General features: G+C 35.8%; 1 protein-coding gene across 2 annotated transcripts in view; it reads left to right on the top strand.

Annotated features, from left to right (window-relative positions):
* Positions 1-25,681, top strand: part of ARMC2 (armadillo repeat containing 2) — a 58,515-nt gene that overhangs the window by 20,658 nt on the left and 12,176 nt on the right. For both annotated transcript variants that reach the window (XM_057390148.1, XM_057390149.1), the window contains 6 exons: positions 371-463; positions 3,273-3,448; positions 4,774-4,891; positions 7,388-7,608; positions 11,788-11,933; positions 14,085-14,184. In XM_057390148.1, coding sequence (XP_057246131.1) covers positions 371-463; positions 3,273-3,448; positions 4,774-4,891; positions 7,388-7,608; positions 11,788-11,933; positions 14,085-14,184 — 854 coding nt within the window. The remainder of the gene's footprint in view (positions 1-370; positions 464-3,272; positions 3,449-4,773; positions 4,892-7,387; positions 7,609-11,787; positions 11,934-14,084; positions 14,185-25,681) is intronic.

The raw sequence follows: 25,681 nt of genomic DNA on the forward strand, positions 1-25,681 counted from the left end.
TTATTTAACTAAGAATAAGCTGTCACGTGAACACAGAGCTGAAAAATAGTAGGACACTTTGATGTTTAAGTAGTCATTACTTTACAATTCAGTGATCAAATGAAACATTAATGTCAGCAAAYGCGAGCTTTACAGTACAACTTTACATATCAAAACACTTACCCATCTAGTTTTGTTTGAAACTTTGGTTTTTGAGAACATGTAAATAAAAACAAAAAACTTTAATTTTTAGAATAACCCAGAATATAGCAAAATGTCATTATTTTTAGATTATTTTCTGACTTACGAGTGAAGTGTTTGTAGCTGTTTATTATTGCAGAAAGTGAAACCTTCAYTGAATATGTGCTTTTGTTTTGAATGTATTTTGAAGGCTTAAAGAATGAAACAAAAATAAATGAATGGGACGAGGAAGATATCTTTTGGCAGAAAAGGATTCTCCCAATTCTACAGGAACTGGAAAAAAGTGGGTAACACTGTTCTGRAAGGATTTACTTTTGATACTGTTTCTTGCAGGAAGCATGGGACTCATTTATGTTAATAATAACAGTAATTGGAGTATGTGGCCTTTTATGCTTTCATATGTTCAGCGACTTCACCATGTGAAACTGGCCTGTGCAGTCTAGGTGGCCCTGCTTGAGCACAGGGGTTGTACCTGTGATGATTTTCAGAGGTCGTTTCCAACCTTACCCATTCTGTGATTTTGCAAAAAAAATCCGAAACTGATTCAGGGAAGACCTTATTTTGTCTGATTAAATTACCTTATTTTAGACAACATAGCTCTACCAGCTTAGCAGTCAGTKTTGAGCTAATAATTTTAAGAATAAAGTACTGCACAGATTCACTGCTTTAACCATAGACTGTATTGAGGATCTCAATTTTAGAAAACTACGGAAATCTTAATGRAAAGTTCTATTTGTGCTTAAAGTGTTAGATATGTCAGAAGAGCATGTAATGACTCAGAATACTGGAGCAAAATTGAGTAAATTAAATATARCTTGAAAGATTAAACTCTGGAATCCATTTGCATTGAAAACGTCATTCAGTTGCCTTCTGTAGACACTACATTTATTTGAATGGTGGGAATATAGAAAGTAGGTTTGTTTTTACAAGTAGTTCTATTTTATGGGATCTTTAGCACTGTTTGTGATAGCCTGATGAGTATTAAATACCYGAACAGTGCAAAGCAATTCTCAATATATGTAATTATTAAAAAAAGACAGGATTCTTATTTCCAYATATGTCACTGATGTATAGAAAAACGGTGATTAGGAAATTCGAAAACAGTTATGTAACTTCACATTCACCTCATTTAATGCCAAGATTGTCAAATATGAGCCACTGAGTTACGGTTTTGCATAGTGAGATGTTCTCTATTCGTAAGAAAATAAAATTTAGAGGAAAAATGTAATCATGTCTTTCCCTTGTCGTGAATGTAGCTAAGGAAAATCAATTTTCATGCCCCTTTTCCTCAGTCTTTACTTGATTTGGTAAAAGTATTGGGGTTTTTTTAGCTTTTTTAAAAACTTGATTATGGCTTAGTTTTTCTAATAATAGATGACATTATCTAATGATACTTTCTCACCAGCTGATTGAATGTAGTACTACAAAAACTTTAAAGCCTGAGTTTTGCTACTTCTTGAATATTAACACAAATTGTAACTGAATTGCATCATTGCCTCCTGCAACTGCGTGATACATTGCTTTCTCTAGGCTATTTACTGCACAATTCTTGCAAAAATTAATATTAGAATTCCATAATTCTAATGTTTTAAGTAAGTCTGTTGGTAATTTAATATTTTTTAATTTTGTGTGCAGTCATTTGCTTCCTACCTTCTAGCTAATTCCCTGCACATGAATTTAGGTCACCTTTAGTTTTTCATGTATTAATAGAGAAGCCTTTTTCTTCAAATTCTCATGCAAAAATATTTGCAGAAAATTTCCCATTCAAGAACAAACCTGAAGTTAACCTGGAACTTACTTATTGYCTAAAATCTTCTGAATATGATGAATGAGATGTTTGTAATATGACAGAAACTAATAGAACCTGAAAGCCTCTTTTTCTAGAGGAAAAAATAATGAATTTTGTTACATTCCAGTACTCAGTAGGTTAAACTTCAAAATGCCCAACTGGGATRAGTGATCAATAATTTTTGTTGTTGTTAATTGTGATGGAGTGTAARATCTTTCTGTTTTGGTTCCTTGCCWCTCCTGTTTCACAGCTTGCTGGAGCAGAGCATTTAGAGTCGTGCTAAATTTTATCAAAGTTTCTGTCACGATGGGAGTAGAAGTGGAATAGTCATTGCTGTTCCTTGAGTGTGATGATTGCAAATTGAGAGCTTCCAGGCATTGCTCAGCATGAGWGATCGGTTCTTGAAACAGCCTACAGGTCTGAGGCCTCAGACATGTTTTTTGTTGTAATTTCCTGTCCATACATATTTTATCACAAATGTGTTGCTTTCTTGAATATGACTGTTTCAGCCCTGAGTAAATGCAAAGTTTGTACTGGCAGTTCAGGTGGATTTACATGGAGTTTTGTAATTGTCACCTTAAAAACAAAAGCAAATGTAAGAAAAGTTCTTTAAAATCTCACTGTTGAATTTTAAAACCAGACAAGAATTTTTTCTCTGTTTTTTCTCTGAAGTAAACATGCAAATGATTCCATTGTGTGGAGATGCAGTTTTYGTAATAATTAGCTGCAATTTTTGTTTCCATGTATTTTAAATACAGTCTCAGGGACTTGGGTGAGGAAATAGATGACTTTTTTAATAGGCCAATATTCCATTCAAATATGCTGTACCTCTACATTGAAGAATTTAACAAGCTTTTACATTCACTTCTTTTTAATCCTGACAAGGTTTGATATATAAAGTTATGTATATGGAGAGAAAATTGCTCCTTAACTCTCCTTTTCTCATGTAATGTTTGGTGGAACAATTTAAAGAATGTTTTCACTGACACAGTTTCCTGGTGGACTTGGAAGATTTGGTCAATCTGATTRTTAAGCATCAAAGGTGAGTTTCATTTTACCTGTAGGTATTATTATGGCTCAATGATGTCTTGGCTTGAGTCTTTTTCTGAGAGAAAGGAGAAAAAAMTTATTTCTAGGGATCACGTTATTGTATGAAGACATTTATTTGGTGCCTTATTTTTGTTGTTATGCAACTTAGTCTTTATTTTGTTCTCCTGTGTTTTTATGTATTGAGATGCTCTGGATAAAGTGGCATAGATAATTATTTTTTATTTTTCTCTCCCTTCCTATATCCTTCAAACAGAAGACAATATAGAAAACCTTTGTCTGGCTTGTACCAAGCTCTATCAAGCATTGAATGAAGGAAATATGCTTGGAAAAAGATTTAAAAGAAGAAATGTGCTTCTGAAGACATTATATAAACTTGTAGACATTGATTCAGATCCACTTTGCCTGAAGCTGGCAAAGATTATTGTAGCTGTAAGTGTTTTGAAGTGCTCTTTGGTAGAGTGTGAAGCTCCAAATCGTGAATTACTGCTTGCATTTAATTTTTCATTTCATACTTTTAAACTGTGTCTAAACTAACCCTTTCCTAAGTACAGTTTACTACCACAGAGATATTAGTCTCCCATTTATCTAGATCAGTACTTGTAGCTTATTTTCTGCAGAGCAGTTACATCTGGGGGAGGAAGGAGGGGCACAAAATARGATAGTTGGTGTATGGTGGCAGGAATATTGTAGGTGTATTGTAGGTGTGGAAAAGACACAGTGTCCTAAACTGGGATACACATGCAGGGATTTAAAAACCCCGATTACTACAAAATGTACACATGGAAATGAAGCTTAGTTTTTGAATAAGATCTTGACCTTGTTAAACACCTTTATTTGAAAATACCAAAATGGGGAGTTTTTTTGAAAATAAGTGTAATTAATCTTTTGCTTTAGTATTTCTGGTTAAAACTCACGATTAAGTTTGTGCTTTAGAACTCCTTTGTTCACATTCTACGAAGTATGTAGGGACAGTCACTGGTGGAAGGATGCCAGCTGATATTGTGTTGTAGACATYTTAGTAATTTGTGTGTGTGTTGAGGGAGTCCTGTGTTCTCCTTTAAGGTAGTGTAAGTTATTTCATTCAGAAGATGCAGTTATATACTCAGATATCACAGAGATGTTAGATGGTGCTTATTAAAAAGAAAGGTTTCATTACAGAGATTTTCCTGTGTAATTTTCAAAAAGCATGAACCTAGAAGAAATTGCCCTTRAAATGCAGAGGAAAGGAAGAGATATGTAGTTTTATTTTTACCACCTTTACTTCCCTTTCACGATCTTTTGGTGACCATTAGTACATTGTAAGATGATGTTATAGAATGCCTGAAAATTMATTTCATTATGACATGTACTTTTGTACTGGAGGTCTTTGTGGCATGGCCATAGATGCAAAACCACTGATTTCTGTTCAGAATTTCTCTGTAAGTGAATTGGAGGAAAAATCCTGCAAGTTATTGTAATGCTACCTGTTTTTATACCAGGTATGTACATACTTACTGAATTAAAAATTTATATATTATCTGTTATTTTAATATCAGCACAGTTTGCTAAAGAGAGTTTAAAATACCTGTGTCTCAGGGTCCTTTAAATCTGCAAACTTCTTCTGTTTGGTTTAGTGTATTGTTAGAATTTCAGCTGTAATTTAATAGTTCTGTGTAAATACAGGTTTGCCATAGTRTCTGAACTAGTAGAATGTTAGGGTGCATTTTTGCATGTAGAATTTAGTTGTGATTTTATGTCTTTTACTTTCTTTGCAGATGAAAGTAGATGGAAGAAATCTTCTTAGTGTTTGCAAGTTAGCATTTAAAATTTGCAAGGACAAAAAGAATGATTTAATCGTTCAAAATGACACATTTCAAAAGGATGCATTATTGGGTATGTATTCTGTTCTYGTCAGTAAGATAGATGTTGAAATTCAACGGTGAGAGTGTTCATCTTTGAAGAAACATTTTCAGAGTTAACTTAGTCACAGACTAAAAATTGCCTGTCTAGGTCAAACCARTGGTTGGTCTAGTCCACTGTTCTGTGTCTGAGTAACAATGGGAACAGGGAATGCTGTTTAGGGGGAGCACGGAAGCCTGTGTGTTTTCTCTGGTCTGTATCCCCGTTTTACTCCATCCAGAACTGTTACATTCTTTTAGGAACATTGGATGGTGCWCCCCTGCCTAATCCCTTCTTAGTCTCTGTTTATAGATGAGTTTTTCATTAATTTGCCTAATTCCTTTTTGGATTTTCTGATTCTGTCTGCCTCTACAGACAGAACAAGTCTCCCATAGAACAAGTTTCAGAAATTCTCTGTCGGCTRTTTTCACTCTATATACTCTTATTATCCCCCTGCTTGTAGTTCTGCAGRGTTTGTAAGGGCTTGTACAGTCAGCATACCTTTCACCTTCATGATTTTTTTAAATGCAGTCTTACCACATATCTCTGTCTTCTCTTTTTCATGATGGAGGCATCTCAGCCTTTCAGCTCTCTGAACAGATATTGTGTCATTCAGTTTTATAAGTCCTTCTCTGTACCTTCTCAAACTCCAGTGGATCCTTGTTGAGATTTATGGAGTAAAACTGTAGAATTCAAGCTGTGTCTGCACCAAGTTTTATAGAAACTAAATCATGCTGATTTTGTTTTTGGCCATTATCAGGGAGSGTCTTGAGAACAGTCACTGGCTTTTTTATATTTTTTATAGCTGCTGCTGCACATTGAGTCAATGGTTTTGGAGAGCTGTCAGCAATGGCTCTAAGATCTCTTTTGTGATTGTAACAGTGTTTGTATCATGCCCACATCACCCTTGCAAATACAAGAAATACAGAGAAAATTACAGTGTATGAGTGATACTCAGKATTGATTGAGAGTAATTCCTTTTATTAAAACTTCACTGTGTTTTATTAATGTAGGCCTTGACCTTGCAAGCCTTTATTTCATGTGTATAGTTTAATGTGTATGTGTATTTTTGCTTAAATAGATGAGAGTATTCACKGTCTTAAAGTTTGTAGACAATTACTGTCAGAAATAAAGACACACTTCTTAAGTGGTAAGGAAAGGACTCACAGGAAATAGAACAGCTGGGGTTGTTCAGTTGACTTGGGACACTGAAAACTAGTTTTGTAGAGATCAGCATCAAATGTAGCATTTGAAAAAGTCGCTTTTTGCTCTCGTTTCCATCCTCATTCACTTTCACTTGCTCTTCTTTCCCTGTATTTTAAAAACTAGAAAGAAAGAATATGCTTGGTAGGGGTCGTTTTATTTATTTATTCACTCTTTATGTTTTGGACCCACCTTGTCCCTGCGGAAGACATGGCCCTGGCTTATGATCATAATTGCCTAGATCCCTGTTACAGTRACTGGGTAACAGTTTCAATTTCTTTTTCCTCTTCTGTCCCTGTGAACTACTTATGTACAGTGCAGCAGCTCAAGTAGAAGAAATAAATTAATCATTCAACCCAAAATTGACAACTACTGTTCAAGACTCTGTTTGATACTGAGCAGAGCAGGAACCTGAAACTGATTTCTCACATGGCCACAACCCAAGTCATTTAATAAGTGAGGSTGAGAGTTTGGACAAAGAGCATAGAGTGTGTGTATTTCATTCATATACATATATACTTGGAGAGACTTTCAGCTTGAGTTGAGATAGAAAAAATTCTAAAATCTCTTCAGTTTAATGATAYAGGAAAACGTTTTTATTCAACTGGGACTCAATGGAACATAGGAAGCAAAAATAGGTATTTCTTTGAATCARTTACTAGAAATTCAAAAGTATAAAGTTGGTTAGTATTACTTACTTGTTTARGATACCATCGCCAAATTCAGAATGTCTTAATTTGACTGCAACAGATAAACTGGGCTTGTGTTAACAACTGTTAATTTTAACATTTCAGGTGTTAAAATTATTTCTGACAGTGGTTGCGCAAAACAAAATTGTTACGTCAACTTTACCCACGTAAAAAGAAATTCTAAAAAGGCTATTAACAGATTTCAAATATGAGAGTTAAATTAGGCCCCTGTGCTTTTTAGTGCTTCATTTGAGATGCTTTAAGACATTTAATTTGTAAGGAAGTAGTGGGTACACAAAATTCCAGGCACACACAATCAACTTGCAAATCTTGACTGAGGATTTCAGTGATTCCTGTTATGTGTTTGCAACTTACATTGGTTCTTGAAGCCTAGAAGAAAAAAAGTCAGGCCCATKCTCCTATTCATCAATAATTGTTTCTTGGTTTCAGTCCAAATACTCAATTTTTCTAGCCCACTTAWTAGAAATATAAGAGTTCAATCTGAGGGTGTTTTCCAATTGTTATCCTCCTCAATGACTGGAATGTATCAAATAAAACTTTTAATATTAGACTTTCTGAATAATGATTTTCCTTTTAGATTATTTGTTGGAGGTTCTGAGAAATGAAGATCTACAAAAAAACAACGAAGCTCTCGTCTATTGCATGGGAGCTATAAAATTCATGTCTGGAAATGCAGTACTCCTTAATGAAATGGTCAACAAAGGAGCTGTTGAAATGTTGCTGCAATTAATGAAGCAGATTAATAACATAAAAGAACATGACACATATTTCTCCAACTTGGGCCACTTATTAGTCCAGGTTAGCATTTAYTTTTATTTCTAAAAGTGTGTACTTSAAGGGCAAATGAAAAATTTAATTAGACAAGATAAGCTAACCCTGTGTGCCACTGACAGAGTTGTACCTATATTTCATTAAACTTCTTTTTAAGAAGTTTAATGAAGTTGTTCAGGACCTAAATTTAATTACCATAGATATTTTTGTGTCATCAATTCTAGAGGCTTTAGAAATTCTGAAGTTAATAGAAGTAATTTTAGGTACCTAATAAACCAGTTTCTCATTACTACTTTATTGTGCTGACAGTGTTCTGGATACTGTAGTAAACAGATAAGAATGTGTTCTCTATCTAAATTCTGTAAACTGAAATAATAAATAGAAAGAAACTGGTTCTGCAATACTCCAGGAGATTATAAAAAACGTTTTATTACAAGAATAATGCATTTTAAAAATGTGTAGGAAAATACAGCTGTGTTTCTTCAACAAAATGTTTTTGAAGAACTGTAATGTAAGGAAAAACCTGTAGCAAAAATGAACACTTTTTGAATCTCTTGAGGGCATCAGGCTCGAAGCTGTTTTCACAGACAAAGAACCTTGATAAGTAGTGGCTCTGAAAACTACTCCTGGKCCATAAAACTGTTTAATGTTTTAGAAACACTGGGGGAATGCGGGGGCYGGGGGGGCCGTGTTTAGTAGGGATTTGCCAGGTACATTCCTGACATTTGTTTGGAAGTTATTGATGTAATGATTAGCAAATGGTTTATCTGTAAACTTTTGGGGACTTCATAGGAAGATATATTGGACAGTTTGCTGAGGTAGTGTTTGCACTAGGTTGGTCTGCTAATTATGCCAGATTTCTTTAATTCTCTACTAACTTACAAGCAAGGGATTTTATGCTTCTTGAAATGAGAAAACAGATAGCTTATTTCATCAAATTACTATTGCTGATTTTTGTCTTGTTTTTTTATTCTTGGTAATAAAACTAATGAATCAGTTTATTTCCAGGATTTTGACTAGCTGTCTGAACTTCCCCACAATTTTGCAGAAATGTTTTTCTTCCATTAYTTGCCTGTGGATAAATTAGGGTTTTTTAATCAAAGGTTTAGTTTGCAAATGTGTGAAAGGAAAGTGTTACATTTTATGCTTTTGTAAAAAATCTCATAGCTGTGCTCTTTTCRGTACAAATGGAAGTGTAGCAAAATTATTTTGCACTATTTGAATAGAATGTCTGTTTCTAAGAARTTCTTGAGTGTTTTGTGGAGATGTCAGTACTGACAGCTTTCTCTTACTGAGATTGCTCTTTCACTTTTTGTGAGTGTTGTGAGAGTTTGTGTTCTCTTCTAYGGCAGTACAGATTTTCTTCCTCTTGTGAGAAAAGTAGTGATTCCTACTGCTATGGAATTCCTATGTTACTTTCACATACCAGTTCCTTCAACAAATCTATGTGCGCTACTTCTTCCATGTGGGTTAATTGATCAGTCATCGTAGACAGATGAAGGAGTAGTTCTGTTTTCAGGGATAATTGAAGAAACTTTCTTCTGTGATTGATGTATTTAGAATAAACTTTTGAAGCATACTGTAACTTGTAGCAACAGATCAAATAACCAGTGATGTACACCAATAATTCATTTATAGAAAGCAAATTATATTGGAGRAGAAAAACACTTTAAATAGTGACAGTGGTCTCTGAAGGAGGCTCTGCTCTCTCAGCTCTGGTAACTGAAGTATTTCATTTAATTGGGACCAACTTTTCATTCTTTAACTGTATAATTGCACAATCACCAGATGGCAGTGTTATACATAATCTTGCTAGATCCTTTTTGTAGGAATAAAGTCCCTAACTGATGTCTTCATTCTTCTGCAAGTAATTTTATTCAGAGGTCCTACAATGCAAGAACAAAAATGTTTGTAATAATTATCTTTTTCCTCAACAGAGAAGATGAAAACAGGGTCATCTTTGATTCATTTTATGTTGCTTAACTTAACAGTCTCGTAATATTTATACAAAAAAAAAATACTCCATGTTCCTTATTGAAAAGCAMTTAAATGTCTTCTCCTTTAAAAATAGCATTTGTCAGCAGTTAAATGTTCTATTTGGGTGAATTTGATCTTTCACATGGCAACATAAGAATTAGGGCTSGTGGGGATTGTTAAAGACAATTGTTATGCGTTTCTCCTTGAAACATGGGGTTTGCTTGAAGCAATCATGTCTAGGTTCTATTATTTTTTAAATTGTGCTCTTCAAATTTCAGTTGCATATTTACTGTGTTTTGTGGATATATACTTCTATGAACTGCTGAATGCTGTKGTCTTGCACATTTAAATATATATGTTATTTTACACCGCTTTTCCTTTTCAACCTGTCTGTGTCTGAAGATGGCTCTTGATAGAATTTACTGCTTGAGGATTTTSAACCATCTRACTTTMTCAGGCATTGAAAAAWTTTTCTCTRTTTTTGGAGACCTCTACACCATCATCTATTGATAWTTTTTTTTTTCATTATCCAATATGTAAGTCTCTTTGCTGCATTGAAAGCTCTTGTCGGGGTTTGAACAACACTTTTAGTATGTGGTTTATTTCCTTCTTTTCCTTCATTGTCTCTATTGAAGCTTAGCTAGAATTCAGCAAATATCACCCTAGGCTGACTGAMCATCTTGAATGTAAACACTGAATGGAGTCTTCTGTCTCTGTTCCTTGTGACAGGAACTTTTCTACCAAAACTTCACAAAAGCAAAGTATTTGATCAGAATATATTTATTAAAATGTATCTCTAGTGTTGTGTTGACTTTTGAAGCATCTTGATTTTTTTTGCAGTTGTTCAGCTAAAATAATAAAAAAWTCCGGATGTCTTTTTAAAATATGARTGATATGAAGCAAAYGGCTTCTGTAGCTTCAGATTCTCTGTATTATGAATATAGTACAGACTTCATGTTTAGTGCTGAAGTTAAATCCATTCACATATCACATTATCACATATTCTTTTCCCCATTATGCCTTTCTTCTCCATTTTGACATATTGCATCTCCTGTTGYTCCATTACAGAACCTAATTTGGTAGCTGAAGATTTGTACTCTGTCAAATTTGTTGAAGTAGGACAGCAAATTTGAAAGCTGCTGGAGAATGGACAGAGTAGTGCAGAGTCCTATTTGCAAAAGCTCAAACACAACATCTTAACCTGCTCTTTGTCTGAGTTTTGCTTTAAAATTAGCAATTATGTATCACTTAGATAAGCAGTCCAATTTAATGATAAAACGCATATTTGACGGATTTTTTTGTGATAACACACAATTTGAACTGATAGTCTTTGTGTCTTATCAAACTGCCTTCAAAACCAAATTGAAGTTAGTCACTTCACTCTGAATAAAAAAAAATAAAATTAAAAAATTCCCACATTCATGTACGATTGAATGACTTAACATTCATTTTATTGTAAGTTCTGCATTAGATTAACATTTACCTACATGTCATTGCTTGTCTGACCTTGTCATTTGAGTACCTTACCTTGGAAGGGAACCACAATATTTCAAAATACAAAGTAGCTGATTCATTCAGTACATCCACAAGTGTTAGATTTTTTTTTGTGCTTTAAGCTCCTTGAAATAGAACAGTATCATCTGAAAATATTTTGGTTTCTCCAAAGCAGACTTGAGCACTTAAGCTTTTCCTTTTTATGTTGTTCAAACAGTGGATTTCTCATGATCTTGATTAACTTTTAATTTTTAGATTGGAATGAATGTGATTATCTTTTAAAATCAATTCATCTTAGTTTGCAGCTTACAGTTATTATCAAAATATATATCAGTGTTAATTTGCAAGACTTAAATACTGATTTACAAAGTTAGGASATTATGTAAAAAATTACTTTAACTATCCACAGCATTTCACCTGATTTCCAGTTGATATATGGTTGTATTATGTGAAAGATTTTAAAACATATGAAAGGTCGTGTATCCCTCAAAGAAGGAGATTGCATGCAGGCAAACACCAATATCAATCTTTTATTTTCAAACAGTTATCCCAAATACACCGTCTTGCTGCCTACACGTTTCCTGTTGTTATTTATTGGCATACACATACCTGCAGATTGTTAGCAGGACACCCAGACTGCCTTAGGCGCTATAAATGACACCTGAGCGTTAGTGAATTTTCACAGCGGTGTGTATTGTGCTGTGGTTAATAACTATTCCAATATTCCCCGTGCAGCTGGCAGCCACTGTGCGGACCCTGGCTGACTTTGCTCCGGCGCGGTGCCGCCTCAGCTGCAGCGGTGCCGTCTCCGAGCTCTGTGTGGCGCTGGAGCAGCGCGGCGCCGATAAGGACGTGTGCACCTGCATAGTCCGGATCCTCAGGTACCTATCGAGCACGGACTGCATGAGTGACCTCAGAGCAGGCGCGAAGATCGGAACATTTACACACAATTAGTTTTAAAAACCTCTGTGTAGCTTTTTATGATACTATATGTCTTTATTAATACTTACAGAATTGTTTAATTGTAGCCATACAAAGTTGGATTCGTCATCCCTGTGGAAAATGTTTTGTTGTATTGTGTCATTCTTTGATCCCAGAGATTCTGATTGAGTTTTATAAAGTACCATTTCTTATATTTTAAAGCTGCATAAATTATTAGGCATTTATTAATCCTGTTYTAGGCCATGTTTTTAAAAAATGAATGAGACTAATTACACAAGGGACTGTGTATTGTGAAATTAAATACAAAAGAGAGAAAACATGACCAATGTTCATTGTTTTGAGCTGTAACAGAGTGTTTGAGGAGATTAATCTCTGGGATCAGGGCTTGAGTGTACAAATGGAAGTGCTGAAAGAAATCTCAGTTTTGTGAKCAGCCAGCGGCTGCTTCCCAAGTTGTGCTTTTTAGAGGGAGATCAGTATGAGTTAGTTACCACAAAGATCATTTTGTAGTCGGAATAGTTCTCAGTCAAAAGTCTTCTGTTACCAAGCACCAGCTTGTAGTATTCAATGCTAAATGGACTTACAAACAATATTAGGATTTTGGAGAAGTTCTGAAATTGGCTGTTGGTAATTTCAGGAATAGYTGGATTATAAACACAGTTTATGAATGATGTTCTGGATGAAGTTTGCCATTCCYGCTTTGTTATTGTATTGAGTCATGTTGCCTATGGCCCCATGTTCATTGAGATTCTGCTATGGACTTCTCCTGTTCAGCCACTCCAAATTATCCMTCCCATTCTCCTTTCTAGATGAGACTGGGCTGTGCTTTGAACAGTGGCTACATAAGGGGTTGTCATTCCTTCCTCCCCCCAGCTAAAAACAGGCAAACCTGCTCATTTGCTGTTTGTGCTACCTGTAAAGCATGTGAATTGCTTCCCCAGTTCCATGCTACCTTGTTCACATCTGTCTCTGGTGTTGTTCCCCAAAAATGAGTTGTAGCAATGATTACAGCACTTTGAGAATATTTACTTCTTCTAAGGAGAGAGCATTTCTTTTACTTGGAAAATGCTGTGAAAAGTGGGATAATGGGTTTGCAATTAAGTGTAATTGATACTTACACTGTAATTCTGATAAGAACATTTACTTGATCTAGAATTCAATATGAAGCAAAAATAATTTATCTTACTTAAAGTTTCCTGCTGCTTCAATTTTTTTCCTTAAGTTTACAACTGCATGCTCCAAGAATACAAATTASCTATAAAATCAATTTAATTAGCTTTCTTGAAATTGCACTCACAAAAAATAYACTGTGCAGTACAGAGCTCAGATCTGAATTTTGTTTTGTATTATAGTAATACAGAATGATTATTCTTTCCTCCCAATCAGCTTTAGGCAGTTTCTTTGTAGAGAATGTGTTCAATCTATTCAGGTTATTCGTTTCTGTAAGTCTGTAAATCTTCCTGTAACTGGTTTTAATTGAACATCAACACGGATCTTCCCTGTTTTTGACTACATGGGAAGTAAGAGGTTATCCTAGTTTGTTCTGTTATTGCATTTTTCTGGTGTGACCAGAGCATGTCTGTTCCCTGTTTTGGCAATGGTCAAGGTGAGCAGTGTAGGACTGGAGCATCTGTTAGGGAATGTGCAGAGATAAAATCCTGCCTKCAATGAGGCACATTCTCCATATTTGCTGGAGAGAGATGTGTTCTCTCAGTGCTGTTGCTTGGCTCTACTAGATGTGCACTGRGAACGGACCCCTTATTTCCTCTCGTCTGACTTCCCAAATCATCTTCAAATTACAGTTCTCCCATTTAACGGCAAGAAGTGCTGGTGTTAGCATACTGTGCCATATGGCAAGCAGGTTGGGAAGCTCCTTATGTTTGCTTCTTCCYGTAATGCACTGTGGCAAGGATAGCTAGACTTGTGTTGTGCTCTCATATTAATACACATGCCTTTGCTAGAAGTCAKTATTGGCATTCACTTCATTTGTTTGAAAATAACAGCTCTGAGAGTCAAAAGTGACTTTCTAAAAAATCTTTCACTAATAAAAGTCCTTTCATGCATTTATATTTTATTTTTTCTCTTTGTAGCAAACTTTCTTCCTACAATGACTTCTGTGCAGCTTTAGCAGACTGCTCCAGATGTTACATCTTATTTTTAGCCCTACTAAACAAACACCAGAAGCAGCAGGTCAGTTTTTCATCTCTTGATTTTTATATATTAATCCTCTGATGTGTCTGTGTATTATTGTGTATAAGCTTGTTTTCAGTGACCTACTTTTATGCATTTACCAAATAAAAATTTTAAATGGTTGACAGCATTTCTAAGTAGTAAATTAATGAAATAATTTAGATTAAAAATTCAAAGCAATACAGGGGACAGTTGATTAACTTTTCTATCCTTTGCATGTGTAGAAACAGTTCTTTCAGTACTATTTTTTTTCTTCGTTTTAAAGAGTACTTTTTAAAGAAAAATAGTTATTTAAATATTTAATAGTAGGAAATTGTTGGGCTTTCTCCTGCCCTCCTCACCTGCAAAAGAAGTGTGACTTTTCTAGAGCTAAACAATGTGAAARCAGGRGAAAATATGTCCCTTGCTGWCATGTAAAAARGGGAGATTTACTCAAACCCTTTGTGTTTAGTMTGTCAGAGCTCCAAGAAAGCCCAGACCCTTGTGCCTGAACCAGTCTGTCAGTGTCCTGTTATGGGACTGTTCACTAAGCAGTTGCACTGGGTCTTGGGGCAGTTCCACTGTGACTACTCAGGGTCACACAGCAAACAGAGAAACCTCTGCTGGGGTCTCCACCTTCACCTGCTGTGGGCTATGGCAGCGCCCTTGAAGGACTTGCATTAACAGTTTGCAGAATAATACTCTTATTAATAGAATTGTGACAGRTTAAGGTTTGAGATTTGCCACTGATAGTGTCTGATTGCAAAAATATATTCAAAGCTATATGCGAATTCAAAGCAAATGCAYGAACAAGCTCTAATCCCCAGTAAATGCTGGCCCAAGACAATCATTCAGCATGTAGAGATCACAGTTCTTACACAGTAGGAATCCCTGTGGGGAAGAAGACAGGTTCAGTTTGTCAATTGATCCSAGAAGTRCAGTCTTCCCCARCTTCTCCCCATTCTTAAATAATTTTTATACTATTTCTATATGTTTAGGAGAGCTTGAGTGACTTTGGTCATGCATMTTACTCAGTGAGGGGTGTTTGTAATCTCAGGACAGTACCAGAGATAACCCTGAGCTGGGGACATGTGTTAGTCCAAGGAGAGTGATTTCACCWCAGTTCCTGATTCAAGATAGGATATTTTCTTTTATCTCCCTTGGTTTTCAGCTGCYGTGGGGTTTATCAGCTAGAAAGTGCCACTGAGTTCTCTGCTCTGTGTGAGTTTCAACATGGTGYCTGGCCATGTTACTCCGCTCCACTCTCCCTTAGGTTGCATTGTGTGCRGGAGGTTGGATATGCTGACCATGTTTCATTTAGGGAGTATAACTGTATTTTTCCCTGTAACATTCATACCATTATCTTTTTACCCTCAGTTATCTTCCCATACTCACTGACTTTGTAAGGTATCAAAATGTATCTCTCCTCTACCAGAAAACCACATGCCTGAAGTACTGCATTTGGGACATTAATGTARAAATAAATATTTAGACTTTGTCAAAATGCCTCATATCATGAAGTAAAATGCTGAACATAATTGCAGCCAATGTCATTGGAATTCCAAGGTGTTGYTTTATTGTCCTGGTGTATCAGAGTGATTTTTCTTATGTTTTCTGGAGCACTGGGCCCTCGGAGTTTGWTGCAGGATTCCAGTCTTACAGATTRATGCATTGGTAAGAGTGGAGTGCCCTATGTAGGGCAAATTTTTAAGAAAAAAAAGATTTTTATCTAAAGCATAGCTGTTGAAAGGTGGAACAAGGTTTCAAAACACAATAATATTAAATTACAGTAAGACCATTCTTAAAAGTAAGGAACTTTCTTTGCTGGTCCAATATCTAAACTAGTTTGAGATTATTTAGTTATCCTATACAATTCATCTCAGGGTTAGTAATTCTTGGTGTTTTCTTGGAAACATGTCTTTTGTGCTGCTGTCATGAAAGGGAGTTTATAAAGGGCTTTGCTGAACAGTATTCTTTCTTCTGCCAAAAACAAAAATAATTTGTTCCTTTCCTGTTTACCAGCATCCCTGTTTTCTGTGATAATGCACATGGAAGAGGAACAAAGATTAAGTTGTTTCTCTTCTTCTCACTGTCTGCTGATTAACACCACTSTAGCATATCAGAGTATTTCTACGTTCAGGTTTCTTTTGCATAGTGTAGTCTTCAAAGACCCTTTAGTAAAATACTATGTAAATGCTTTGTAAATAACATGAGAAATGTCAAAGGCATGATATTTTTCTAGATTTATAGTTATTCTTCCTTGTAACCACTGTATTAAAAACTAAACAAATTACAGAACTGAGAATAAGGATTTCTAATAAAGTAACACCTTTCTCCCAAACTTAATCTGTAATTTTAAGGGTACAATTTCTAGGCTTCTGATATAATGGTTTCATGTCATAATGAATTGCAGGCTCATATCTACCTCAAATTGTTTGTTAGTTAGTATCCATAATTTAGCTTCTCATTTGTCTAATAAATAGTCCTAAAATACATCTTTCTTTGCCAGTTTAGCATTGCATTTTGTGTTAAATTGTCAGTTGTTTTATCAAAATACACATGAGTAAAGAAGTGACTTGTGTATTTAAAAAGTAGCTATTACATTGTGCTGATTATATATSCAATGTCTTCAGAATAATTATTTCTTACTTCAACTTTGAAACAAGCATACAGCTGCCAGTTGTCAGCTTAGTGAAGCCCTGGAGAAACAAAAAGAATGACACAGATAATGTAATGCACCACTTTTTCTGTAGTATATAATAAACACTTGAGCTGTGAGGAGTGCAAATGTTTTTCCTGAGATGTAGTTGGCACTGCTAATCTGTGTTTTAAAATGCTGACAGCTAGTGAGTTACAGCATGAGTTGGTATGTGTTGAAAAGAAATGAAATAACAGCAGTGTGAGTAAAATTGTCTGCTGTGGGAAGAAACAAAGAGGAGGAAAAATGATCATTATGAAAGCATTAAAAATCCTCAGGACTAAGAACTGATACATGAAGAAAGGAAGTGTGTGCACATTATTCTGAGTTTTCAGGTTGCAAAGTTTGTGAGATCAGGTTTTTTGCTGGAAGGCATAGCAGCTAGAAACATACAGGGAAAAAGATACAAGAAAACCAGCATTCAGACTTTCTCAAGGGCTATCATAACTATGACTTTAAAGATCAGTGTTAATAATGTGAAAATAAAASATGTGACCACTGGAAAAAGGGTTAAGGACTTGCACCCACACCACACACTGAATTCCACAGTTGCAACCCAAATAGTCTCTGTTTTTCTCTCCACWCTGCAGTTACAGCTCTTTTCCCTTTTTTCTCAGCTCATTTTCTGTCTTGGGTAGAAGMGTCAGAAGGAATGAGATTCAGCTCTACAAGAAAGACTTTTGGGGAAATTGAGTTGGCAAGACTTGATAATTCCATGTGTCATAGTCTTAGACAGGGAATACAGAAAATTGGAAAAGCTGAATCTTCAAGGTAGGACTGGGGAATTCAACTGTGCTCTAACACACATCTGAAGTATGTGTTCATGGTTGGCTTTGGAGCTTATTTGTCTGTAGTAACAAAAAAATGGCTGCCACATGCTCTGAAAATGTTTGGAAGTATTCTTGTAGAACTTCTGTCTTGTAGGATAAGCTTTGCATGATTTTGTTTCTGGTCAGCACTGTAGACTTTTGCCTACCTCAAGAAGTGTTTTAGCGAGGTTCTGTTCCGCTTTCCTGCATCATTATCATCTCTGAGCTTCCCAGATAAACTGCATAAAGGGTGACTTTCTCAGGCTGTGCTTAATGTCAAAAGTCACAAGGAGGCCATGCTTTTGGAACAGGGACATTGCCTAAATAGGACAGTAGCTTCTGTCAATAAGTCAGACACCTGAGCATATGTGGCATTTTGGGGCCTTGCCAGCTTCTGTGTAATGTCTTATCAGTTAGGAGTCTGTTTTCAATCCTAAATACACAAACAGGGTGTGATGCTAAAATTTTAATAGAAGCAATCTAATGCCTATTGTATAGACTGGTCCCCTTACACTTTAATGTAACCTGCTTTGTAAATTGGGAAGCATTTGTTTAAGAATCTGACATCACTGGATGCAGTAATTGCCTATTCAGCAAAATAATAATCACATCGATCACCTGAACACTGCATCCAGTCTGCTGCTCATCTTCAGCAGTGATGAAAGTCAGATGTCTAGAGAACAGTAAAAATGGAGCAGGCGTGTATGATAATTCCTGTGTATACTTACCATTCCTCCAACTTTTTCTAGTTTGGAAACACCCTCAGCCAGYTGTGTATGAAACAAACCTCAGTTGACTTCTTTTCTGTAAAATTCTACAGTCTCTCTTCTACCCCATATACACTTTTAACATGTTAATWATCCATTGACAAGGAGTTGCATAGCAAATAATTCCTTTTGCTTATTTTGAATTTAGTCTTTACTGTCTTTATTTGATACCTTCTGGTTCTTGTATAGCAAACATGGTGAAGGCCATTATTCATTTCACACCTTCCTTCACTTTCTAGATATTTTTCCTGCCCTCTTTGAGTTACCTCTTTTCCATGCTGAAGAGTCCTTGCTTACTTAGCCCTTTCTGGCAGAGAGACTGTCCCCTGCCGTGGTGTATCCACGTTGCTTTTCTCAGAACAATTTTCAGTCCTGATTTCCATCTCTTTCTGTGAGAGGAGGAAACCAGAACACAGCAGTTAAGATGTGGCTATATCATAGATTTGCATGCTTGCATAAATTTATTTTTCAGTAATTCCCAATATTTTATTTRTTTTCTTGACCTGTGAGGTTAAACTCTAGATTGCTATCTAGGTGGTTATGGTTGGTTGAAAGGCTGTAATTTTATGCACAAAGGTATGTTTGCTCTGTTTGTTTTCATGCATCCTTTCATATTTATCTGCATTTAAATTTCATCTGCTGTTTTATTACCAACTGACTACAATTATTTTTCTGTTCTTCAGTCATCTTTGGTCCTTTGAATATTATAGTGAAATCAGTAAATTCTTCCATATCGTTGCTGYTGCCTATTTTCTGTGTTCATGGACAAATTGAACACAACAGATCCCAGCACAGAACTGGGAATTCTCGTGGTCATCTTCCACCATTGCAGGAACTACTGCATCCTCTAATCATTTATCCATACCAAGACATTCTCCCTTACAGCTTGACTCCTTAGTTTCACAAGGATTTTTGTGAATGACTTTGTTAAGAGTCTCCTGGAAAGTCACATGGGTGATATCAGATGGGTCTTTTTAATGCATGTGTGTTAATGTCTTCAAAGAACTCGTTAGCTGTCAGATATTAGAATGCTTAAAGCTGATTGTGTTTATCTGTCTGTCCACTCATTTTTTTGTCCTCTTTCTGTGTTCTCTACTAATTTATCTGGTCCAGATACGAGGCTTGAATCTCACTTGGAATCTTTTTATGTTTGTTACAGTTTTACGAGGTTTYATAGTGCTGTTAGTAATTAAGCTATTTAATTAATTAGTTCTTTTAGAACTGTTGGGAAATTATCCAGTCCTCGTGATAGGTTACTCTTTGTTTTGTCAGTTTGTTCCTTAAAGTTGTTTGTGATTGCTTCAGTTTTGGACAGATGCTCTGATGAGTCTTCCCTGGAGAAGGCTATAGCATTGAGATCTCCCCAGTTGCTTCCAGAGTAGTGATGATCAATGCAAAGAACTCATTTAACTTCTCTGCAATGACATTTTGTTCTCTCAGTTCTCCTGTTTTATCCTGATCATCAATTAGTTCTGCAGATTCTGGCAAACTTCCCTTACCTGATAAGTTTGAAAAGATTTGTTACTATTTTTGCATCTCTTGCATCAGCTAGAAGAACTATACTCATTTTCAGCTACAATTTGCATGCTGCTCTACCTGTTTGATTTAGCAATCAGTTTGTCAGAAACAATTTATTGAATAAAGACTACGCTGATGTTGCCTTGCCATCCTCTCTAAGGACATGTCCACATTTACTGAGTTCACTGTGCCTGGATCTGCCCAGCTTCCTTTCCAAATGCATCTMCCAGGTAGTGGGTTCCAAATCAGCTTATTGTCTTCTGTGAGCAAGCAGGCTTTTGCTTGTGACACTTACTCTTGTCTCCACCAAAGGAAAAAAAAAACTCATTTCAGGGCCGTTGAATGTCCTCTTACTCTTAGGACTCTTCCCCTTCTGCTGTGGGGAAGGTTGTCCAGGTGAGGCATGTAACTGCAGGGAATTTTTCCACTTTGTTTCTGGCTTTATTGATTAGGCAGAGCCTTATCTGCATGCAGTGACTGGTCTTTCTGGCTGGTATTYGGGTTGGTTTGTGGAGAATTCTGTGATGAGCTCCCAGGAACCCACTGTCTGTTTCAGTTGGTCATGTAGCATAAATTGTGTAATACCCAAAAGCAACGGCAGGTTCTTCCCTGTGCCTGTGTTTAGTTCAGATATGCATGTTTGCCTTTTAAATACTTGGAGGGTGTTATTGGTATTCTGCTCAATGACATCCCAGTCTTAAGCGATACCAAAGGGTTTTTTTATTAACTTTGTTGGGGGCAATGGTGTGTTTCTTTGTCTGTTGCTTGCTTCTAAACAAATGGTTATCAGTTCTGACCCAAGCATTCTTTGTGTTTTGGTTACTTGCTTTTTCCTCTSTGCCATCCCTCATTTGGGATGAGGACAGTTGTTTCTGTGACAGCACAATACATCATGGCAGAGAACTGACCCAGCTTCCAGTAACCCTAAAACTGAAAAAAAAAAAACCCCAAATCCTTTCCTGGTTATCGTCTGCATTGCTTTCCCATCTCTTTTATTGAACAGCCATACAAATACTTCCTTGATCACAAATACTGAGGCAGCAATTTGGGAGAGGAAAGAAACTGTGAATGGAAAGGAGATTGAGTACTGTTCATGCMACCACTTCTGCTGAAATACCTGTCAAGGTAACCCTACAAAGAAAGTGCATCAATAATGTGGTTCTTTTCTCCTACATTTACTAGTATGTATTTTCAGTTGTATTTCTCCTCAGTGTAGTCCAACATTATAATAGTGCCTAGGACAATCTAAAAAGGGGAATATAGTRATAGATCATTAAAGAGCAAAAAATACAAGATTTTTCTCCTGTATTTTTCTCCAAGTGTGTGCACTTGCCTATTCATAATTAAACAATCATTCTCTCTGAATGAGCTTTTTTTTTCCAAGAAGGAARTAACAATTCTAGGATAAGTATTCTGACAACTCTGAAGGAATTTTCCTGCTGATAAATGTGGATAACTGCAGAAGGTCACTCTTTCCCTACAGTATTATTTCTGACAGTATGCTGACCATCTTCCTATTGCATATGTGTGTGCATCTTGCTAATACTTTAGTTGTGATTTTTTTTTTCTTTTTTTTGTCTGAAAGAAAATTCAAAAATGTTAAGAAAAGTGGAGGATATGTGATATGCATATGGAGTATRAAATTGTCAGAAATAGAGTTCAAAGTTTGTAATGAACTGGCCTTCACTGGCATGTATCATACAGAAACCTGCTCTTCTGATGTATCAAAAGATACAGGCAAATGTGTGTAATTACTAGATAGGCAAACATTAGAATATCAAATAATAATAATAATAATAAGAAGAAGAAGAAGAAGAATACTGCTTGGTGAGATTCACACTGTCATTAAAATATGATGTTGTAGTTTTTGATTTAATTTCTCTAAATAAAGTTGAAAGATTGGGAGCACCTCTGAAAAGAGCTAAAAGGATTATTAGAGTTAAAATCCCCCAAGCAAATTAATTTATCCATTACAAAGGTCAGACTATTAGCAAGCTGCCTATTAATAGAATGTGCACAAGGAAGACATTTCTGTTAGTAGACCATTCTTTAATGTATTAAAAAAAAGTGCAAATAAGAAATAGAGGCTAAAGCTGTACTACTTTAAACTAGTAATAAGAATAAAGATTTTGATCAGAGAGATCAGCAGTCATTGGAGTGATACCATGGGGGATATGGTTTTCAACTTCTTTTTTTCAAATAATTTCATTTCTGAATGGTTTTTTTTAGGGACCATACACAGCTTTTCATCAGATGTTTTTCTGGTGGTAGTGTACTTGCTTTTTTTCTTTATCTTTCCGAGGTATCCAGGTGTCCACAAACAAACCTAAGCATATGAGTTCTTGATTGCTGAAAGTCACTAAGTGCAAATAAATAGTTTTCTGAAAAGTTCAGTTAAWCAGATCAGATTTTGGGATGTAGAAATTGTTGGGTAAGGTCCTGTGGTGTGGATACACAGGAGTGTAATAGCATTTTACTAATAGCTTCTCCTTCTCCTCAAATGCATTAATATTTGGGGGGGAAGGAGGTTCTCTTTACTGACAAAGTGCTCTCTGCTGTCACTGTGGCAAAACTTCTTTCTGCGCCTCATTTCACATTCCGGAGTCAAAAGCTTCTCTATTTTGCTTTTGCTTTACTTTCAGGGTATTCTACACCATTGCCCTCTCTCCTTTTTTTTTATTCTTTAAATTTAGTTTCATTTTGTGAAAGTTCATTTCTGGGTTTGAACAGGAATTTTCACAGCTAGAATGTCACTTCAAGATGAATCTTTGCTGTATTTGGAGGAGATTAGTTCTGGGTTGGTAAAACTACAATAATTTTGCCTATAAGTAGACTATCATACTCTGCAAAGAAAACTCCCAARTTTTCTTTCCAAAGTACATAATAAAGCAGAAATATGAATTTGGAAGTGAAGTGTAAATTAGATTCCAGTGAGRAGCAGGGCAGGTGGTAGAATTTTGACTAACTCCATTGAAGTCTGTGTATCATGAAAAGCAGATTTCATTTACAGCTGATGATTCAATAGGAACTTGGCTGCTGGCATCTGACCTTTTGTTTCATACTATCCCCCCCTTTCTAAGGGCCCAGACGCCAAATAAAGTAACAGCAGGTACTTGGCCAGTGTTCACAGGTTCTAGATTGGACTCTTCTTCCTTATTGATCTAATTTTAGTTAGAAACAACTGACCTACTTTGCTTTCCTTTCCTACTGGTAAGTGAGCCTGTAYGGTTTGTACCTGTGCTTGTCATGCTTACACGGAAAGGCAGGTGCACTTTMATGGCCAAGATAAACTGTTGTCAAGATCTGTGACTCAGCAGGTACATGGGGTATCTTTGCTACTAGGACAGTGCAAGGAAGAGAGTTTTAGAAGTAGATAAGCAAATAAATTATTCACATCCGTGATGATCACATGTTTATGTTCCAGTTGCCAGAAAAATAAGAGTTAAATGCTAAAGGAGTATATGGTGCCATTAATTCCCTTAAAAACCAAAATATCGCAGTTTATTCTCAGATAGGAAGCAAAGAAAAAGATCTTCTCAAGTTTTTCTTGATTTGTTTGTTCAAATTTGTTTGTGTAAATGAAGCTGTGTGCCCTCATATATAGCCTTCCACTCAGGTTTGAGTACACTGTGTTCATCGTGTCTCACATGAATACCTCACTATAAAAAGATTAAATAACTGAGTGTAATTCCTGTCTTTAAGCTAATTTGTCTTTACTGCAATACATGTTAAAACCTTCATATKATATAAATTGGTCTGATAAATGTAATTTTTCTTAATTGTGAAAGAGTGGCTGAAATTCTCCAAACATGTGGAAATGCACAGTAATCTCATTATTACATTGATTTTTCTGCTATGTACAGAAAGGCCCATAGGCCTTGCACAGGTTCAGTCTTGTAAGGAGTTTTAAAATGTCATGTAAGTTTGGATGTATTTTTTTACACAGCCATTCTAAGATGGTGTTTCTTACTCTTGCAGTGCTTACCCATAAGCATTTAAAGAAATACAGCCAGAAATAATACAAATCCTTGAGCATTGTACTACTCAGGAGACRTTGTGCAGCTTTCCTCTTTGCCTTTGCTAGTTAAATTTTCACTGGAAGATAATGAAACTTCRGTACTATTCTATTAAAGCCGGATGTGCTTAGCTAAAAAAGAAGTATTTTATAAGTTTGTTTTGCTGGGCTGTAGGTGGAAAGCACAGCTGAGATCACACTTCTCAAAATATCAGTTGATTGCTGTGCGGTACCTGTTTGTCTGTTTCCTGATTGGGCAGAGCTGTTGCTGGGCTGATACCATTTTGACCAAAATTAGAAAGTCAATATAAACGAGTCAAACTAGACTGCCTGCTTTTTTTCAGTTCTCTCTTCTGATTCATCAGTTGTTTGTTTCAARTTTTTACAGCCTTTGTGAATTGGGTGTTGTGCCAGCAAAGGTGAAAGCTCTTAGTGGTTAGTCAGTAAGAATATTCATAAAAAATTGTCTTGATGACATTTAGATCCTAACAAAATTATGATGCCTAGCTCAAAAAAAAATGCAAGTGGGTCCTACAGAGAGGTATTATTAAATACATGGATGTGAAAACCATTTCCTCACTTCGGAGACTGCTTCTTCTCATGTTCAGAGATAGCACTCATCTTCTTGAGAGGATGTTATTGCCAGTGTCTTGTGTCAGAGGCTTAAGGCATGAAACTTACTGATGAAGGCATGTATCAAAGGAGGAATCACTGCCTAAACATCTTTTTTCCTTCAGTATTAGCATGTGTATTTTAACAATTTAGACTCTGCCTGCTTAACTTACGTTACTAATGCCATGAGGATTAGAATATGTATAAATATGATTACGATATTTGAAGAAAAACATCGCATGAATTGTTAGGCAAAATTTTCGGTTAGTGCAAGTACAGCAGGTTAGCAGCTGAAGGTAGATGGGTCTGATGTACTTGAAGAAATGCTGTTACTTTACCTCTTAAGATAAAACTACAGACTTCTTAAAAATGATTAGGTTTTGATGAAAGTAAAAGAGGAAAATGTTTTACCTAGTTTAAACTTGAGTTACTTCAGAATTTCCGAATTTTTTTTTTCTTGTCACATACTGGTGGGTAAGAAAAAGATGTGGGTGTTGTTGAATGCCATTCACTTAGGACCCACTAGTCTTGCCACAAAGAGGCTTTATCTCAGGGTACAAAATGAAGGTCAGGCTAAAAAGTGCTTTAGGAGAGCAACTTGGTTAAATCATGAGATCTCAAGATACCTTGCAAAAATAGAAAGTAGGTCTCATTCAGCAATGATAAAAAYAAGAGGGTAGGAAGAGCACATAAAATCAGAATAAAAACTCCAACAAAGCACAATATGAGGTACAACTAGAAAAGGACATAAAAACAAACAATTTTTTTTATAGTACAGAGGAGACAGCAAAGAAATAATGCTGTAGTGTTCAGAAAAAGGTGAGCATTACTAACAGATACCACTGTGAATAGTGAAGTGTGAAATGCCTTTTTTTRCTTCTTTTTCTGAAAGATTTATGTATGACCAAATGAATAATCTCTAGCCTGGATTCTTTTATCACTAAAAAACAATAAATAAGCTAAAGCTTATTTAATGTTTTCAAACCAGCTGATGAAATTTACCTTTTGGTGCTTACAAAAGGAAAAAAAGGGGATCCCAATCTCTGGGATTCTTTAAAATTGTGAAGAATGGCAAGGTTTTAGGGTGCCTGTTTTAAAA

The sequence above is a fragment of the Malurus melanocephalus genome, unplaced genomic scaffold, assembly GCF_030028575.1.
Source record: "Malurus melanocephalus ecotype Western Australia unplaced genomic scaffold, MMel_1.1 scaffold_23, whole genome shotgun sequence".
Lineage (NCBI taxonomy): Eukaryota > Metazoa > Chordata > Aves > Passeriformes > Maluridae > Malurus > Malurus melanocephalus.